The sequence below is a fragment of the Gadus morhua genome, chromosome 7, assembly GCF_902167405.1.
Source record: "Gadus morhua chromosome 7, gadMor3.0, whole genome shotgun sequence".
Lineage (NCBI taxonomy): Eukaryota > Metazoa > Chordata > Actinopteri > Gadiformes > Gadidae > Gadus > Gadus morhua.
The window spans coordinates 31389284-31409270 of record NC_044054.1 but is presented as its reverse complement, the minus strand read 5'-3'; the positions used below and the strand labels follow the sequence as shown (position 1 = coordinate 31409270).

The 19987-nt window shown below is 48.3% G+C and overlaps 3 protein-coding genes across 4 annotated transcripts in view; 1 reads left to right on the top strand and 2 right to left on the bottom strand.

The window, feature by feature from the left end:
* Positions 1–840: 840 nt before the first annotated feature.
* Positions 841–4141, top strand: LOC115546666 (mitochondrial uncoupling protein 2). Its single transcript, XM_030360302.1, has 7 exons — positions 841–982; positions 1549–1778; positions 1882–2089; positions 2200–2397; positions 2495–2596; positions 2725–2905; positions 3157–4141. The coding sequence occupies exons 2-7, from the start codon at positions 1653–1655 to the stop codon at positions 3269–3271; spliced, it is 930 nt and encodes a 309-aa protein (XP_030216162.1). The 5' UTR covers positions 841–982; positions 1549–1652; the 3' UTR covers positions 3272–4141.
* An 840-nt stretch (positions 4142–4981) lies between these two features.
* Positions 4982–11127, bottom strand: dnajb13 (DnaJ heat shock protein family (Hsp40) member B13). Its single transcript, XM_030360301.1, has 8 exons — positions 10633–11127; positions 10410–10507; positions 9884–10045; positions 9429–9574; positions 8808–8921; positions 5725–5838; positions 5551–5627; positions 4982–5458 (listed from the first exon to the last, which is right to left on the bottom strand). Exons 1-8 carry the CDS (start codon positions 10698–10700, stop codon positions 5305–5307), a joined length of 933 nt encoding a protein of 310 aa, XP_030216161.1. The 5' UTR covers positions 10701–11127; the 3' UTR covers positions 4982–5304.
* The window catches only part of LOC115546667 (ras-related protein Rab-6A), a 9711-nt gene continuing 850 nt past the window's right edge, over positions 11127–19987 (bottom strand). Inside the window, exons 2-8 of one of the 2 annotated variants that reach the window (XM_030360304.1) lie at positions 19243–19301; positions 18566–18619; positions 17137–17242; positions 16215–16326; positions 14912–15005; positions 13205–13271; positions 11127–12628 (exon numbers count right to left, since the gene is read on the bottom strand). In XM_030360304.1, coding sequence (XP_030216164.1) covers positions 12564–12628; positions 13205–13271; positions 14912–15005; positions 16215–16326; positions 17137–17242; positions 18566–18619; positions 19243–19301 — 557 coding nt within the window. In that variant the 3' untranslated portion in view covers positions 11127–12563. Of the gene's footprint in view, positions 12629–13204; positions 13272–14911; positions 15006–15778; positions 15873–16214; positions 16327–17136; positions 17243–18565; positions 18620–19242; positions 19302–19987 lie in introns of both variants that reach the window. The other variant, XM_030360303.1, reaches the window with a different exon arrangement.

The following is a 19987-nucleotide window of genomic DNA, read 5'->3' as shown; positions in this document are numbered from 1 at the left end:
GATAAATCCCACCCCTCGGCTCTGCCGGGACATATCCCAGCCCCCTCCTCCCTTCCACAAACACACACTCTCATACCCAAACATCTCCAAACAACATCCTCCTATGATTCAGACTCAGATCTCCACCCAGCTCTCCATCACCCGCCTGGTGGAGCAGAAGCTCCAGCAGATAGACGGGCAATCCAGCGGGCGCCCCCTATTGGTGGAGCTCGGGTCTGCAGCGTTGTATAACGTCTCCGGGGGTTAGGGGGGTTGACCCCGTTCTTAACTACTGAGTTATGAGGGTACAGGCTGAACCCTTCGTCACCATGGGAACACCCATACCCCCCCCCCCCCCCCCCCCCCCAAACCGCTGAAACACTCTGATGACCAGGCCCCCACGTCGACCAATAGGAAGGGACGCTGGCCTTCACTGGCCATGTGAGCGAGGATGTGTTTGTGCACTGTACATTCTTTCTATTCTGTAGCTATATGTGCACAAAGAACACGCTGTACAATACAAGTAGAACGTTGTATATGGGCACGTAGGTGCATTGTCTGTCTTTAAGCGCTAACAATACCTTAACCAGTCTCAAATAAAACATTTAACGTCAACAATCAGAGCGTAAATCAAATATCATTGGCTGCATAAAAGTTAAACCCAAATAATAACATCTCTCGGTAGACGACAGCAGCGGTGCAGGGCTCTGTTCCGGTACTTCTTAGACCTCCCGTTCTCTGAAGGGTGAAGTCAACAACTGCTCGGGTGTCCCTCCTCTGTTCTGAAGAGAGCGTAAACACACGCAGCACGCGCACCCTCCCCCCCCCCCCCCCCCCCTTCCCCCCCGCTCGGCGGGATGCCTTTCTGCGTGTGAGCACATGTATAAAAACAAGAAGGTCCAGCACACACTGGAGACTCAGAGGCAGACGCAAACAGGACTGCAGCAAGAGGATTGTGAGTTCCCCCTCAGAACTGGATTATAATCTCACCCGGACTACTCTGGTAACTACTGACTGACTCACTGGATCTTTAAAGAATATATTTTTATAATCTATAATCTATAATCTATAATTGGTAATTGGTTGACAAACTTAAAGAAAGTTGGGTTTGTTTTCCAATAATTCCATAATTATCTTTGTGCAAAGTGTTAACAGTAGAAACAATATCAAATGTTCATTTTTTAAATCAATAAATGTGTTTAAAAACTTGATTTCCATTGAATGGAAGGCGAAGGTCAGGCCAGCCAACTTGTCGAGCGTTTGAGGAACTTTGTAGAGGAACTCCTAAATCAAATGTCAGCATGTGGAATATGTCAAGTGACGTCCTTACTTAGTGTGGGTCCGGTTTACTGCCATACAAGCAACGGAAAAACATCCAGACCTCAGTGTGTGACCACTCACACACCGGAGAGCTGCAAACACATAATTCAGCTCTACAGTTGACGGTGATAACATCAGTGATGTTAAGCCAGCGTCGCTCACAGTTAGACCCAACTCACTACAACTTACACACTTCATTCATCCAAACCTCCAAACGAATCCTGATCCATTCTGTGTTTCGGTTCTCAGACACACCGAACCGAACCTTCTCGCTGCACACGTATGATGAGCAGGCGTACCTAAGTGACCACGCAGCTCACCGGCCGAACAGGCAGCTCACCCAACCCGCAGCCATGGTCGGCATCAAACCCACGGACGTCGCGCCCGGTGCTGCCATCAAGGTGATCGGCGCGGGCACGGCAGCCTGCTTCGCAGACCTTATCACCTTCCCGCTGGACACGGCCAAAGTGCGACTGCAGGTAGGCCCCCCCCCCCCCCCCCCGGCGGAGCCCGGAAGTCCGACACGCCAGGGGAGCAAGGAGAACCGTTGAGGTTAACCCAGGTCTCTCCTGTGACCCCCAGATCCAGGGCGAGGGTGTTGGGCTGCAGGGGCCCGGGGCCCTCCGCTATAAGGGCGTGTTCGGGACCATCACCACCATGGTACGGACAGAGGGGGCCCGGAGCCTCTACAACGGCCTCGTCGCAGGGCTCCAGAGGCAGATGAGCTTCGCCTCCATCCGCATCGGCCTCTACGACTCCATGAAGGTGTTCTACACCCGCGGCTCCGACAGTGAGTACCCAGCCCGTGTGTGTCCGTCTGACCTGTGTCCCTGCCCTGGTGCGGCCCACTGACCCCCTGACCCCCCCCTCCACCCCCCCCACCCACCCCTCTGGGTACAGGCGCCGGCATCGTGGTGCGGCTGATGGCGGGCTGCACGACGGGGGCCCTGGCGGTGGCGCTGGCCCAGCCCACCGACGTGGTGAAGGTGCGCTTCCAGGCCCAGGCGAGGCTAGAGGACGGAGGGAGGAGGTACAACGGCACCATGGACGCCTACCGCACCATCGCCCGCACCGAGGGGGTCCGGGGCCTCTGGAAAGGTAAACCCACCCCACCTGTGTCACTCCCGTCACCGCTAGCCCCCGCCCAGGAGGTTGTTCACGCGTGTTCTCACATCTTCTGATCCTCGCGCTCCAGGCTGCCTGCCCAACATCACCCGCAACGCCATCGTGAACTGCGCTGAGCTGGTCACCTACGACCTCATCAAGGAGCTGATCCTGAAGCACAACCTGATGACAGGTGAGCGCCGCCTCCACGACGCGCCCGCACGTCTCCGCCTCGAAGCGGTCGAGCGCCCCACCCCCTCCTCCGTCCCTCTGTCTGACCCACGTCTGGACGTTGCCTTGCCCCCCCCCCCCCCCACGCAGACAACCTGCCGTGCCACTTCTCCGCCGCCTTCGCTGCGGGCTTCTGCACGACGGTGGTGGCGTCGCCGGTGGACGTGGTGAAGACGCGCTTCATGAACTCGGAGCCGGGCCGCTACGACGGCGCCATGCGCTGTGCGCTCACCATGCTCCGGAAGGAGGGGTTCTCCGCCTTCTATAAGGGGTAGGTCCGGCACCCAGGGGCCCAAGGATGTAGGGGCCCTCTATGGTTCATAAGGGCCCTTCTACTCACAGGAAGGAGGCTCCACAGACCTTATCATTACATTGTGATATTTTACGCCAAAAAGAAAATAATTACTTAGTGTTGACATCCTCTTTTCTACATACTCACATGATTTAACCAGGATGCGAAACCTGCTGCCTCTTGAGTAAAGTCACCTCAACTTCCTGTTGCTCTGTTTTGTTGTTGTCCAGCTTCGTGCCGTCCTTCCTGCGGATGGGGTCCTGGAACGTGGTGATGTTCGTGTCCTACGAGCAGATCAAGCGAGGCCTGTCCCGGGCGCAGCAGTCCTGGGAGGCTCCATCGTGACCTCCCTGGTCCTTCACTCAAACCTTTCCCCCGATGAGGGCGGAGACCCAGACCACAGGCTGGTGGAGGGGCAGGTACGACCACCAACGCAGATCCCAGGGCAACCAGGACCCCCCCCCCCCCCCCCCCCCCCCCCCCCCCCCCGGGGATGGAGACCAGAGCCTCAATGACTCAGAGCCTCAGAGACTCATAGACTGAAGGACTCAGGACCTGAGGGTACCAGAGGAACATCTGGAAGGAGGGGCCGGTTCGCGGGCGGGGTCCTCCAGATGGATATTACAGGATATGTCGTTTTTATATTTAGGGGTTATCCGACGTGTGTAACCGAGATGGTCTGTGTTTGTTACCAGTTGTATGTCAGTGCGTTTTGTATTGATTAGCTCATGGGAACCTTGCTAGGATCGGACTGGTCTTACACCTGGCGAGGGCTGTAGACTGGGAGGGATGGGACTGGGACTGCTCTTACACCTGGCGAGGGCTGTAGACTGGGAGGGATGGGACTGGGACTGGTCTTACACCTGGCGAGGGCCGTAGACTGGGAGGGATGGGACTGGGACTGGTCTTACAGCTTGAAGGGGCCTTTTTTTTTGTGTTCCTTTTAAAGTATTAAGTATTATTTAAAGGATTGTATTGTAACCACTGTATTATCGACTGTTGAACTGAGTTAATGTTTACAGGTGTTTGTACAAACCGGTGTTTTTACATTCTAATATCCATGTTCAAACTGGAGTTGAAACTTTTCTATGAACCAATACTTACTGCTGGTCAATAAGTCGATGTGCAAATATTATATATGAATAATGTCCTAAAGAATATGTATATAGTTCAAAGTGTGGATTAATAAATACTTCCAATTATGTTTCCTTTTCATCATATTTCATGAAATATTTTATTGATCGTCATTGAGAAGGGATCCTGCAGCAGCTATTACAATATCCATCAGTATTTACACCTATAGGTAGTCTCATATCTATCAATATTTACCACTATAGCGACTCATATCTCGCAATAGTTATATTTAAAGCTACAGTCCCATATATATCAATAGTTATAGATCTTATATCTTTAGTCATATCTTTATATATTAAGGTTAGGATTGATTGTCTATATACAATCCAGGGACTCATACATTAACTTGAGAACCTTTAGGATTCTGAAGTCAAAGCACTTCCTTAAATGATGACGAGAAGGAAAACTGCCAGACAGACAGAAAGAGCAACCGAAAGGCAAGCAGGCAGACAGAAATGCACACCAACGGACTGGCAGACAGACAGACAGACAGACAGCTGGCTTATGTAAGCAGCACAAAATGTAAGAGTAAAACTGAAAGAGGAACACATGTGGGTCAGACGTTGTTGAAGACGTAGAGATTCTGTACATGTGGATGTGATTTGAGCGAGGGGGGACGCAGTGTGAGCCTCTCACGATGACTCAGCACAACGGTTTATGGTACAGCGTGTACCGCTAGGATTAGAACTGGGACAATTATAGTTCCACCGGACTGCATTATATCTGGAGGTCAACCCCCAGCTCTGGTCCTCTGTGGAAGTCAGCCTGGTGGGGAAAGGTCAGGGCGACGAGATTGAAACCACAATAAATTAACGTACAGGCATACTTGTGCAAACATTCATTTAACATGTGATGAATTCTGTATTCAATATTTTGACTTGATTATTTTAACTCACTTGAGCTGAAGAGAGACACGTACACTGAAAGAGGAAATAAACGTTTATCAAAAACTTCAAAATGTTGTAACACAGATGTAACTTTACAGCGATGTAAATGTTAATGTTTATCGTTCTCTGAGTATCATTGCTGTCGTTTGCATCCCTCATGTAGTTTGCATCGTTTGCAATGTTGGTATTGTTTGCGAGCATTGTCTCAATCGTCTCCATTGTTCATCGTGTTGGCGTTGTTTGTCATGTTCATTTTGGTGGTATTACTGTCCGTAATGTTCGTAATGTTAGCGATGTTCGTAGTGTTCGTACTGGTCACATTGTTCAGGACTATTTGTGTTGCTGGTGGTACAGTTCTCAGATTGACAGGGCGTGTTTGATCAGTCGCTTGCTCTCCGGGGAGAGCTTCGGGGGGAACTGGGTGTCGAAGGTGAGGATGAGGTCCCCTCGGAGTCCCGGGTACTGGGAGAGGGGCATCCCCTCGGCCGGGACCAGCTTGCTGTACCCGGGGCTGCAACACAGACACACAGTCAGGCTCCACAGGCTCTAGCTGGGAGGTGGGAGGGCTGCTTCGAGATGAAGCCAGAGTCTGGCTTTACTCACTGCACGATGTCGTTGACGGGAATGTTGACGAGCCTGCCATCTAGTGTCTCCACGTCGACTGAGAACCCTGTCAGGGCCTGGAGGAGGAAACACCAGCAGCGTGTCAGAGCTTCAGCAGCTGGAGGCCTGAAGGACCATCGACTGAGGGGACCTCGTATACCAGGTGTAACTCACCATCTCAAGAGAGATAGAGGCCTTGTAAACCAGGTTGTCACGCTGTCTTGTAAACCAGGGATGGGGCTTCTGTCGCACTATGAACACGATGTCCGCAGGAACACAGTTTGGTCCCTGCAGGGGGGAGACATTCAAACGGTCCTGATTTGCATGATAACCATGATCCTCATACTATAATTGCAACTACCGGTACTATATTCTATACTCTTAGTTAAGAGGCAGCAGAGAGAGAGGTCATGTTTCCCGAAGCTCCGCTAGGCATTGGAAAAAAATACTTAATTCATCGTTCAGATCTACTTTATTTTATTCTATTTCATGATCATAATACTTAACGATGTATCGTTTGTTTCCGTCGTCCTCCATTCCTCGATTCAACAATACATTTTGGCACTTTTTATGACTCCCGGATCAGACCGCAGCAAAAGCCTTGGACTTTCCTATCGCCAACATGCCTCTGTACTCGGATATCTCAGGCACGGAGACTGGGAAATGCACAGACTGCACCAAACTGCGACAGACAGTGGCTTTATTTGAAACGAGACTAGCAGCATTAGAAAAATGCAAAGGACTTCTCCAGGATACAGTGCCGATGGGTGAGTTTGCTGAGCTAACTCAGACAAATACACAGGAAGACCATACAATACTTTTTGACAGGTTAGAAAACTGGGTGGGGTTTTCAGGCACAGTCTTAAATTGGTTCAGATCCTACCTACAAAACAGGAACTACTTTGTTTCCATTGGCGACTTTATATCAGAATCAACCAACGTGATGTGTGGAGTCCCACAAGGTTCGATCTTAGGACCCTCTTTATTCAACATCTACAAGCTCCCACTAGGGCAAATCATGCAAAATAACAATATTGACCATCATTGCTATGCTGATGACACGCAAATCTATGTATCGCTATCACCAAATGACTATCGGCCCATAGATCTGCTGTGCCAGTGCATTGAGCAAGTGAAAGACTGGATGTGCCGAAATTTCCTTCAGCTAAATGAGGACAAAACAGAGATAATTGTATTGTAACACCTTCACTCTCTGTCCCTGAAAACCTCAATCAAAGCCAGAAATCGAGGGGTTATCATGGATTCTGATTTACATTTCGACAGTCACATCAAATCAGTCACAAAATCTGCATATTATCACCTTAAAAATGTAGCAAGACTTAGAGGGCTCATGTCCACGGAAAACTTGTACATGCCTGCCTTTATCACTAGTAAGCTTGATTACTGCAATGGTCTCCTTACAGGTCTCCCAAAACAAACTCTAAGGAAGATTCAGCTTGTTCAGAATGCTGCTGCTAGAGTTTTAACAAAGACCAAAGAATTTGAACACATTACACCAATTCTTAAATCGTTACATTGGCTTCCTGTAGGTCAGAGAATTGATTTTAAAATCATGTTGCTAACCTATAAATCCCTACATGGTTTAGGCCCAAAATATTTAACTGATATGCTTCCACTACATAAGCCTTCTAGATCTTCTGAGACCAATCTGTTAATTCTCCCCAGAGTAAACACGAAACATGGGAAAGCAGGATTTAGTTACTATGCAACAAATAGCTGGAATAAACTCCCTGAGGATTTAAGACTTGCCCCAACTCTGAGCACCCCTAAAACAAGGTTGAAGACTTTTATGTTTGCTTTAGCTTTCTTCTAAATCTTAAATACATTGCAATTTCTAAAAAGCCTTTTTTTTTTTATTTACTTTGCCTTTATTTTACTAAAATGCCTTTTCAACTTTCCCTTTATTTTCTATTTTTACCAGAAAGATACATGATCTGATACCAGAGAGAAAGGATAAGGGTTTGAGACCCAAGTTCTGTTTGGGTTAGAGTCCTAGAATCTGGGTTGGAGTCCCAGAGAAAGGACCAAGGTCCTTAGGTCGGATTGGAGTCCCAGAGAAAGACCCGAGATCTGTCTGGGTTAGAGTCCCGACGTCTGTCTGGGTTGGAGTCCCAGAATAAGGCCTTTGGTTCGTGATTAGAGTTACTAGAATCCGGGTTGGAGCCCCAGAGAAAGTACCAAGTTCCTTTAGGTCGGGTTGGAGTCCCGACGCGGATACCAGAGAGACTGTTGATTTGATCTTAAATACATTGCACTTTCTATTTTACTCATTTCTTTGCATATGTTTTCTTTTACTTATCTATGACAATGTTTATATGTGAAGCACTTTGAGTCTGCCTTGTGTATGACAAGTGCTATATAAATGAAGTTGCCTTGCCTTGCCTACCCTTGGCCCCACATATATGTTGCATAAACGTGTTCCATACTTCATGCTGTGTGAACATCTGCACATTCCACGCTCCATGTTTTTCACACTACGGCACAAAATGTACAGTTCTTATGGTAAATGTTCATATTTTATACTTGACCTACAGTACTTGCCGTTTCCTTTTTTTCTTTATATTTCATATTCATGTTCCTTTACTATGTTTATCATTATTGCTGTGCACCAAATTCATGCAGACACCTCACCTTCTCATATCTCTAGCAGACGTCTCACCTGTCCTCCTTATGAAGCAGAGCTCACCTGGTCCCCTTATATCAGGACTCACCTAGTCCCCTTATATCAGGACTCACCTGGTCCCCTTATATCAGAACTCACCTGGTCTGCTTATATCAGGACTCACCTGGTCCCCTTATATCAGGACTCACCTGGTCCACTTATATCTAGACTCACCTGGTCCCCTTATATCAGGACTCACCTGGTCCGCTTATATCAGGACTCACCTGGTCCGCTTATATCAGGACTCACCTGGTCCCCTTATATCAGGACTCACCTGGTCCCCTTATATCAGGACTCACCTGGTCCACTTATATCTAGACTCACCTGGTCCCCTTATATCAGGACTCACCTGGTCTGCTTATATCAGGACTCACCTGGTCCCCTTATATCAGGACTCACCTGGTCTGTTTATATCAGGACTCACCTGGTCCACTTATATCAGGACTCACCTGGTGTCCTTATATCAGGACTCACCTGGTCCCCTTATATCAGGTCTCACCTGGTCTCCTTATATCAGGACTCACCTGGTCTGCTTATATCAGGACTCACCTGGTCCACTTATATCAGGTCTCACCTGGTCTCCCTCCTCGGGGAAGGTGACCCGGGTTCCCTCGTTCCAGCCGGGCTTCACAGCGATGCTGAGGATCTTCTCCTTGATGCTGGAGGTGTAGCCGTCCTCGTTCATCACCTGGACCCGGAACGAGGAGCGTTTAGTCTTCAGACGGTCGCTTCAGAACGGAACACGACGGGCTTAGAGCAGCCAACCCTAGTGCCACCCACCAGAGTGGGTCTTCAGTGTACGGATCCTGGACCCAAATCACAACCTGATATAGACCTGAACCCTACATCGATACAAGAGGAGTCCTATACCTTCTAATAACTCATCTTATATCTTATAACTTGTGCATCTGAGACGATCAGGGGGCGCTGAATGAGCTCTGGGGTGCCCCAGTGTGTGAGCAGAATGACGGGGGGACGTGGGGGGTGCTGTATCTCAGCTGGGCTCCACGTTGGAACGAGGCCTGGTGGAGGTCGCGATGCAGAGGAACCTGCCCGTACCTCGCATGACTCAGCAAAACAGAAATAAAGCCGACACCGCAGTCTACCCACACTCGGATGAATGAGATGAACGCATTAACGAGGAGTTAATTGGTCTCCGGGAGCGACGGTGGGAGCGTGTGCGCGCGGCGGTCACCCTGCGGGAGATCTTGATCTTCTTGGTGCAGCCGTGGTAGAGGTCGTCCAGGGTCAGGCTGAGGTCGCGTTCTATCGGGCCGTCCTGGCTCCTCCTCTCTTGGCTGGGGACCCCCCCGGACCCGTCCTCGGCCCCCACGGAGAAGTCTGGACCCCGCCACACATGGTTCAGGGAGACAGGGAGAAAAGGAGACAAGGGGACAAGGAGATAAGGGGACAAGGGGACATGGAGACAAGGGGACATGGAGACAAGGGGACATGGAGACATGGAGACAAGGAGACAAGGAGACAAGGAGACATGGAGACAAGGGGACGCTTCATTTGGGCTGTAGTGTTATTGATAATATTGCTACTAGATGCCATTAATGCTGTATGGGCCTTAGAAAGTACTTCACAAGACAACAAGACAACCACATACTGTGGGTGTGGTGCTTGTTGTCTGAGTGTGTCTCCTACCAGCGAACGGGTTGTCGCCACCGAAGAAGAGCCGGAAGGTTTTGCTGGGGTTCTCGTGGAAGACGTACGGAGCGGACCACGCCCCGTTCCCCACGAACTCCTGGGGAACGCCCCCTTTTAGCCCCTCCTCCCCGAACTTGTCGTACGTCGCTTTCTTCCTCACTGGGGGAGAAACACGAATCACAGGCAGAACAAAGTTTACTATGAGGAGGGAAACTAAAGCAAAGTTTATGTAAAGACCTGATTTTTTGAAAAGACAAGCATAGTCTAATAAAAGAGGAGACAGAGATTAATATTCCACGTGTTTGATTCAATGCCAAAGAATGAAAATAAGCATTAAATGTGTACATGTGATGTAATGCTTTACATCACATGTACATTTGATTTGATGTTTATTTCTATATTCAGGCCAAGGCTGCAGAAGATAATCAAATGCAACATTGAAAAATGTAATATGATTAAAGGACATTAATGTGTAGGCCTATAATAGCACCGGAAGTACATAACGAATGCGTAAACTTCGTACGGTCGCTCAGCACGTCGTAAGCCTCCGCCAGGTCCCGGAAGACATCGAAGTAGTCCGGTCGGCGGCTCGGATGGTTCTTCAAAGCCAGACGCCTATACCTGAATAAATCAACGAGACGCATACCAGATCAATACAATATGACCAGATCAATACTACGACGCACACAGGGATATCAGTTGGACGGATCAGAAGGATGAATACCACAAAAACAAATACTACTTACGACTTCTTGATATCCGCGTCTGTTGCGTTTCTGTTAATTTCCAATATGGCGTAGTAGTCGATACCCATTCTGACCAGGCGTTTAAAACATAAACTACCATCTATAACACAATCATCCAACAAAGTTGAACAACGTTAACTTTCACTTGACGGACGGTTCAGATGGTCAGAGCGACGGCTTTCAGTTTGGTTGCTAAGGACTCTTCGTGAGCGGTTGTCATGGTAACACACACCCTCCTTCATCGATGCGGCAGGACCGCCGATAGAGCTTCTGTTGGTGGACGTTCACCTTTACCTTTGTTAGGGTTATGGTTATGGTTATACGATGGTCTGGTTAGGGTTACGATGGTCTGGTTGGTCCAGGGAGGTTTGTTAAACAGGTGCAAGTCAGACATGACTTTACTTATATAGTTTTAAACATGTTAAAAACAACACATTTTACTTGTCATAAGCGTTATTATAACAGTCAAGATGTAAACAAGTCCCAGACACGGATTCAGTTCAGCAGCAATGACAAATGTGCTTATGTTTTTTATTTCAATTTAAAACCATTACAGACAGAAACATTAAAGGACTAAATGAATCAAAGAAGCTACCGAAATTATTTCCTACACATTGCAGTGTGTATTTCCAGCCTTGATGGAGGCGACGCAGTGGCGGTACATGGCCGGCGGCCGCCACTGGATTAGAGCGGGATTACAGAATTTAGTAAATCCTTTAGGATCCACCGAGAAAAATATTAACAGCCATAAAAAAAAGAAAAGAAAAGGAAACCAGTAGAAATAAATATTACAAGTCATTATGGATTAAATACAATGTGTAGTATAATCACTAACAAAAATATATTCAAAACAAATCCAAACAAAACAAACGATTTTTGATGTGTTCATACAGCTCTATAGCAAACAGGACCGAACTAGAGTACTCTACTCACACATGATCTCTACCTTTACCTTGGCCTCGGCTCTCATTAGGACTCTTACTGTGAAACATCCTCCTTACACCCTAGTCGTACAACTTTACCCTCGTCTTTAGAAAAAAGGGATAGTTTTGAAAAAAAAGAGAAAATATATGTAGAAAATGGCAGCCAAGGTGCAGTTTTACTTTACCTATCTATGAGGAGATAACCTTATATTTCCCTCTTCTTTGTTGTGTGTTCTGTTCTGTCTGTGTGTGTTTGTGTGTGTGTGTATGTGTAGGGGGGGAGTTGTCTAGCTCTGTGTTTGGGGGGAAGTTGTGTGTTTGAGTGTGTGAGTGTGTTGCAGCATTGCTGGGGTGTGACTGGGTGAGTCATCAGGGCGTAGCAGAGAGGAGCTGCCGTCTCATAGGGAGACCATATCACCCCCACCCTAACCTACGTCTGAGCACTGGACGGACAGCCATCCTCCATCACCTTCTATTTCGTCTTACTCGTCTTACACGCTACAAAATAAGTATGGAAACAAATATTGTTTGCAGTAATGAGTTGTCGGCACAAACAAGGTCACAGCGTTTTGTGTATACGTACTGTGATTTCGTTACTTTAGCTTAACATAAGCACACACCAAATCGAGTGACTTGTGATGCCTAACGTTTTGATCGTCTTGTGAAGCGAGCCTACAGGAAGCTCAGTGTCACTCAAACGACACGTCGCACCTTCTCCGCCTCTAAGCCCGTCTAACGCGGCCAATGTAAAGGGGGCGGGGCTCACATATTGTAAACACTCATTTCCGAAGCATTGCATAAAGTCATCCAGGTGACCATCCATTGGTCAATCCAAAGTGGGCGTGGCTAACACTTAACAACATGAAGGTGTGATCTCGCCGGGGAACACCAGGTGTAGTGTCATGGGTCAGTCTTGGGGGGGTTGAGGGGTGAAGAGCAGGAGAGAGAGAGATAAAGACAGGCTTTAAGAAGACATCGGAGCAGTTTGGAAGGATCCAGGGGCGGGGCTTAGCACGCGCAGCCTCCCTCGCTGACTGGCTGATCGGGTGGCTTCTCCAGCTTGATGTCAATCACTGAGGAGGGGCGGCGGTTGAGGAAAAAAACGATATACAAACCGACACAATGTTGCTTTGAAGACAGGGGTTTCGAACCCACAACCCCCTGGTCTGGAGCCACACCCCTATCTCTAAATCTCGTCAAATCGTCTGCTGTAAGTCTGACCTGTAGGCGTCCTAGAGAAAGTCGACCCCTAACCCCTACCTTCCCCTTTATAACACGCATCAGAATCCCCTTGAAGTGTCTTTGGATTGAAGCGTCTGATTAATAACCGGGTAGTGATTTAAATAAAAGAAGAAGGATGATGTCACATCTGTGTTGATTGACAGCCGGGTGGTGGACGAACATAAAATAGATAAAAGCAGTTCCCCTTCGCACACTTGATGGACAGTAATAAGGTCTAAAGTATAGAATAACGTAGTGTCTACAAGCAAGTTCACACCTGGGAATTCAAGTTTGGGGAAATTCAGTTTACAAGAGTTAAACACATTCGATTTGAAAACATCGACTTTTTGCTGCTACTTTCCCGACATTAACTAAAAGGTGAAGCGCCTGTATCCGCCCACCAGGGGGCAGTGTGGTCAGAAGGATACTGTCTTCTCTGCTCTTGTCCTGAGTGGCGTCCATCCCGGGCAGAGCGGCTGCCACGCGTCTGAACAGCTGAGGGGGGGGGGGGGGGGGGGGGGAGCAGGAAGCAGGAAGTAGACAGTAAAAAACACGGCCCATCAGACTCAATCACAGCTTTACGTCTCCAAACCCCAGCAGAGCTCTACTGGCAGTGTAGCTAATGAGTCGAGGCAGCCTTGAACCCGCATCCCAGTGACCTCGTGCCGGAGAGCAGAGCGAAGGCCGTAGTAAGGCAAGGCCCCGACCTCTGACCTACGCACTCTGCTGTTGGGATACGAGGTTGTGCGACCTCGCATCCCAGAAGGCAGTGTGGTGGGATGATTGATGGAGGATGATTCAAACCATGTTGCCTTAGGGCTGGTGTATACTTCCCCAGCAGCACGTCCGCAGTATGTATTAGCATGTAGTAAGGGTGTACGGTATAAACGGTATAGAAAGTACACCAGTGTGAATTTGCGCTACGGTATGGATTTGGACGTTACCATGAGACCGGTGTGACCGGTACTCAGTGATGTGTCTCACGCGTTGCAAGGTAAGTAACGCGTTCATAAAGTAACGTAACACATTTTTCACGTAAAAAGTAAAGTTACGCACAACTACTGAAAATATGGTAACGAAACGAAGTTCCTTTTTCGATGCGGCGTAACGTTACTTTTCCAAGGGACAGATTTTGACCGCCTTCTCAGATTTTGACAGCCTTCTCAGGCTGTCAAAATCTGAAGGCTGCCTTCTCAGCCTTCTGTGATTGCGCTATTCCGCAATCACACAGGCGGGCTTGCTTGGCGCCTGTGTGCTTGCGCAATTGTCCCTTCACGAGCTCTCATTCCGCACCGTACGAGACAGACGCTGGTAGCGTGAAGCTGTCTCTGCATCTCAGACATCGCTTTCGCAGGGATTTTTTCAAAGCCAGTCCTTATGACAAAAAAAAGCCAGCTGTTTACCTGTGTAAAGACAAGGTTCCCTTTCAAAATGTTGCTAGAAAGGGCTTTAAAGAGATGGTCCAAACACTCGACCCCGGGTACGCCAAATTGAGATGCCAAAACTATACGGCAAGGTCCGCGAGCAAGTGGAGAAAGAAATCCATATCATTAAACATTAGTGTTTTCAGGGATGGAAGTAATTTGAGAAAATATTTTGCATTTGTTTTATGCAGTTTTGCTGCCTAACCAGTATTTTACCACTTCAGAAGCATTTATATCGAAATTATAAGATAAAAATTAACAAACCGTGATATAATACCGTGATATACATTTTAGTCCATACCGTAGAGCCCTAGCATGTAGGTAGAAGTACACAGATGTCTACACTAGAGCACAGCTCTGGACATGCTACAGGAGAAGTATAGATCAGGCGTGAGCCAATTATAACACAAGCAGAGGATGACCTTTAACCTGGATGTGATTTCATGCTGATTTTCACTGCAGCAACACATTAAGCAATCAATCACTCGATCAATTAATCAATCGATCAGATGAGGGTGGGCAAGGGGGTAATTAGCTTCCAACTCTCACTGCTCTGAAATGTCACTCAACAGGAGCCGATTTGTAGCAGGTTGCGAGTTTTGATAATCAATCTCCCCCAAACACACACACGAAGAAGCACATCAAGGCCCACATGCACAATGGAAGCAGGCTACACACACACTCGCACACACACACACACACGCACGCTACCTGTTTGACATTGTAGCCTGTCTTTGCACTTGTTTCAATAAACAGAACATTCATGTCTTTCGCTTTTTGCTCGCCCTCCTCTGTCGTTATCTGTCTGCAAGGCCACGAGCGCGCACACACACACACACACACACACACACACACACACACACACACACACACACACACACACACACACACACACACACACACACACACACACACACACACACACACACACACACAAAGGGTACAAGGTGAGTGTGTTAACAGAGGCGGTCGAGTTGTGCTCCTTCCTGCAGGGTCAGTGACCCCTGACCCCCGGACCTGGAGCTCCAGCCGAGTGGCCACGCCCACTTGTTATGTCACAAATGGGTAGATGGCTGATCAACGATCAACGAGTCACCTGGAGGTGAAACAGAGCCTTCTAAGCAGAGAACAGACTCTCTACTAAGCCATGTTCGTCCACAGTGGACATTTAAATAGCTAGTAACACTAAATAGAGGAACAATAATTAACCATTAATTAACATTGGCTAATGCAGTAATAAGCATTAACTAACAATGATAACCATCAACTAATGGTCTAGTAATCACTTATGGTGTTCATTTTTACTAAGGTATTCATTAATACATCATTTAATAAGTAAGGCTTAGGGTAAACCGTTGATCTACTCAATAATGCATAAACTAATACCTTACTTTACGTGAACACCATTGTTAATCAATTAACTGTACCCTTATTTCATGGCGTTACCAAATAGTTGTACAGGCTCTGATCGATGGTGACCTGGTTGTCATGGTGACGGGTGACCTTCAGAGGAGGTCAGGGGTCGAACCGCAGCAGGAGGTCAGAGCACAACTCTCTCTTGACGTGTGTCTCTCTTACCTGCTTGACGTTGTAGCCTGCCTTGGCGCTAGTCTCTATAAACATTACATTTAGCTCCTTGGCTTTCCTCTCGCCCTCCTCTATTGACACTTGCCTGGTGGACAAATCGGTCAGCGCACAACATAGGTACATACACATAGGTACATACACATATTGATTAACACAGAAGTCACCACATATATAGGTACAAACAACTGGCCCTGTGTATGTACAGTGTGTGTGTGTGTGTGTGTGTGTGTGTGTGTGTGTGTGTGTGTGTGTGTGTGTGTGTGTGTGTGTGTGTGTGTGTGTGTGTGTGTGTGTGTGTGTGTGTGTGATTCTCCCACAGAGGTTATAGGAAGAGGGTATTGATCAATCCACAGGAACAATAATCAATGACTTAATAAGTGATCTCCCTTGGGGAGGAGGAGGAGTGGGAGGAGGAGGAAGGGTTTACCGTTTGTCGGCCAGATCCGTCTTGTTTCCGACCAGCATGATGATGACATCACTTCCCCTCTCGGTTCTGACATCATCAATCCACTTTGTGGTCTGCTGGAAAGAGTTGACGTCTAGGAGGAGGAGGAGGAGGAGGAGGAGGAGGAGGAGGAGGAGAGGAGAAGGAGGAGGAGGAGGAGGAGGAGGAGGAGGAGGAGAGAAGAAGGAGAAGGAGGAGGAGGAGGAGGAGGAGGGAAGAAGGAGAGGGTGGAGGAGAGGAGGAGGAGGAGGAGGAGGAGGAGGAGGAGGAGGGGACGGAGGAGGAGGAGAATAGAGGAAGGAGAGGGAGGAGGAGGAGGAGGAGAGAAGAAGGAGATAGAGGAGGAGGAGAGAAGAAGAGGGCGGAGTAGGAGGAGGAGAGAAGAAGGAGAGGGAGGAGGAGAGAAGTAGGAGGAGGAGGAGGAGGAGGAGGAGGAGAGAAGAAGGAGGAGGAGGAGGAGGAGAGAAGAAGGAGAAGGCTGCTCAGTGACAGGAAGTGGTGATGCGTTGGCCCCTCCCGGGCCGTGCCTCATAGTGAGTCACTGGTGAGAGCCGTCCCTCCCTGTTGGTTTGGCTGGTTCTGCTCCACGCCCTCCCGCCCGGGCTGGTACCCCCCCCCCCCCTGGGCGGGACCAGGTTCCGCGCGGCGCCTCTCACGGCCCAGCGGGGCGCAGAGACAGAACCGTGACTCATAGCAACGCTACCACGCCTCCCCCTGGGCCACGAACCGTATCCAACGCAGCCACTAGGGGGAGCTCATGTACTGGCTGGTGTGTGTAGGTGTGTTGACGCGTGTGTAGACGCGTGTGAAGGTGTGTTTACGTGTGTGTAGGCGTGTTGAGAGAGAGAGAGAGAGAGAGAGAGAGAGAGAGAGAGAGTGCGGGTGTGTGTGCGTCTCCACCCACTTGTAATGTCGTACACCACCACGGCGGCAGCAGAGTCTCTGATGTAGCTCGGGATGAGGCTCCTGAAACGCTCCTGGCCGGCCGTGTCCCAGAGCTGGAGCCGGATCTGGAGGTGGAGGAGGAGGAGGAGGAGGGGGACGAGGAGGAGGAGGAGGAGGAGGGGGAGGAGGGGGAGGAGGGGGATGAGGGGGAGGAGGGGGACGAGGGGGAGGAGGAGGAGGAGGAGGAGGAGGAGGAGGAGGGGGACGAGGGGGACGAGGAGGAGGAGGGGGAGGAGGAGGAGGAGGGGGACGAGGGGGAGGAGGGGGAGGAGGAGGGGCATGAGGAGGGGGAGGAGGGGCAGGATGAGGAGATGGGGCAGGAGGAGGAAGAGGAAAAGGGGTGTGAGGAGGAGATGGGGCAGGAGGAAGAGGTGGGGGAGGAGGAGGAGGAAGGGTGAGGCGGAGAGGGAGGGTGAAGAGTGAGGAAGAGGAGCAGGAAAGGGAGGAGGGGTAACAGCAAAACAAAAAGAAAAATGACAAGAACCGATGTGAGAAATGATGGGAATAATGGTACGAAGACATCAAGAATAAAAAGGAATGGAAGGATTAGAGATGAGGGAACAGGGGAAAACACAGAGGTAGAGAGACACGGAGAGACAGAGACAGATAGAGAGACACGGAGAGACAGACACAGATAGAGAGACAGGGAGAGACAGACACAGATAGAGGTAGAGAGATGCAGAGACAGGGAGAGACAGACAGAGAGAGAGAGAGAGCTAGGGAGAGACAGACACATTGACAGAGAGGGATAGAGAGCAAGAGAGAGAGAGAGAGACAGAGAGAGAAAGAGCTTGGCAGAGAGTAGAGATAGCATGCAGGTGATAAGATAGCATCCAGAGAGAGAGAGAGAGAGATCTCATTGGACGGGATCAAAAATCAAAACAAAATAACACAAATAATAATAATAGTATGCCTTCACTTGCCTCCCAGATCGCTCAAGTAAGGTCTTACATTTCAACCAATGAATGAATAGAGTTTCATGTGTGGAAAGAAAGGAGAAGAGAAAAGTTGCTTTTAAATTAAACAAAGTGACTGCTCTGTTAGCCAATCACAGGAGAGCCGAGCCCTGTTGTCCCACCCCAGCACCTCTGCTCCGACACCACAACCACAACCACCCCCACCCCCACCATGACATCAGTGCCCAATGTGGAGCAGAAGCTGGCAAGGGAAATGTTACCATGGTTACACTGTATGCCGGCAGGTATACAGCGAGAATTTGAATGAGAGCTAAATGGTTGAAATGGGGGGTAAATAAGTCTAGGCCCGTTTGTTTCAAACAGACCTGTTCACAGTCGCCCCCCCCCCCAGTCAAACGTTGTCTGCATCTTGAAGTCTCCGAACAAATACAAGTTGGAACCTAAGGGACCGACGATGAATACTTGACTTACCGTTCTGTCTTCAAGGTACATCGTTTTGGACAGGAAGTCTATTCCGATGGTCGCCTGAAATAAAACATGAGACAACGTGAGATGGCAGCATCATGGTGTTGAATACGCGCATGCTACATGGGCGAGTCGTTTATCAGTATAACAGTAGTGTAACAGTAAGAAGACGGTTTCTATGAGTGTAGCAGTGTGTAGGATGTGTCTCTGAGAGCAACAGTGGATGTTTCTCTGAGTGTGACAGTGGATGTTTCTCTGTGTGTAACAGTGGATGTTTCTCTGAGTGGAACAGTAAATAGAAAGTTTCTATGAGTGTAGCAGTGTGTAGGATCTTTATATGAATGTAACAGTATGTAGGATGTTTATATGAATGTAACAGTATGTAGGATGTTTCTCTGTGTGTAACAGTGGATGTTTCTCTGAGTGTAACAGTATGTAGGCTGTTTCTCTGAGTGTAACAGTATGTAGGATGTTTCTCTGAGTGTAACAGTGGATGTTTCTCTGAGTGTAACAGTATGTAGGATGTCTCTCTGAGTGTAAAAGTATGTAGGATGTCTCTCTGAGTGTAACAGCGGATGTTTCTCTGAGTGAACAGTATGTAGGATGTCTCTCTGAGTGTAACAGTATGTAGGATGTCTCTCTGAGTGTAACAGCAGATGTTACTCTGTAGCAGCAGGCCTCACCTGGTAAGTGTTATCAAAGCTGTCATACATGAACCTGGTGATCAGGGATGTCTTCCCCACTAAAGACACACAAACAAAAACATATGTTTTAAACTTTTGCTTTAACAAGTTTCCCACACATCTGCAGATTAGAAAGTGATATATTCTACAAAGGTAGTTCACAAAGACAGCAGAGCCAAGAAATGTGATGGAAAACCTTCAATTATCTGACGCTCATCTTGCCCCACCCATCTTGCCCCCTGCCTTCTAAGAACAGCTTGTAGTAAAGAGAGGCCTTTGTGTACTTATTGAATCAGAAGTTTAAGAGATAGAAAGTGTTGTCTGTGCTGTCTAGACCCATTCGTAAAGGCTGAATTACCAGTGCCACAACTGGACTGTTTAAATGATCAAGTCCAGAGCAGTCGGTCATTAGAGAGACTGCTCCTCTAAGTTAAACTGTTGGAAGCTATGTTTCTCTGACTAGGAGTATCCTACAAGTGACAGTCATAATTACAAGGCATTGACGCCCCAGGAGGTTAGTTTTATAGGGCATAGGGCATTTAGCCCTTTTCTCTAGTCAAATCAAACTGCCATGGGCTGTTCTACAAAATATTTTCGCCTGGCTAGAATGTTGACTTCTGTAATATCATCTGTTCAAAGGATTGCATGACTAGATTCCATCGCGGTGTATTGACCGTTGTTACTATAGTAGAGGTTGAGTTATCTGATATTAACCTGGCCTGCAGTGCCAAACCAGTTTGATTAC

Bases quoted from the DNA above. Each gene is read 5' to 3' on its own strand.
- dnajb13 (XM_030360301.1), bottom strand. From the start codon at position 10,700: ATGGGTATCGACTACTACGCCATATTGGAAATTAACAGAAACGCAACA. The intron at 9,575-9,883 runs GTAGGAGACACA...GGCGGGGTCCAG, and splicing joins TGGCGACAACCCGTTCGCTG to ACTTCTCCGTGGGGGCCGAG. The intron at 8,922-9,428 runs GTGACCGCCGCG...TTCCGGGTCCAG, and splicing joins AGATCAAGATCTCCCGCAGG to GTGATGAACGAGGACGGCTA.
- LOC115546666 (XM_030360302.1), top strand. From the start codon at position 1,653: ATGGTCGGCATCAAACCCACGGACGTCGCGCCCGGTGCTGCCATCAAG. The intron at 1,779-1,881 runs GTAGGCCCCCCC...TGTGACCCCCAG, and splicing joins CGGCCAAAGTGCGACTGCAG to ATCCAGGGCGAGGGTGTTGG. The intron at 2,090-2,199 runs GTGAGTACCCAG...CTCTGGGTACAG, and splicing joins CTACACCCGCGGCTCCGACA to GCGCCGGCATCGTGGTGCGG.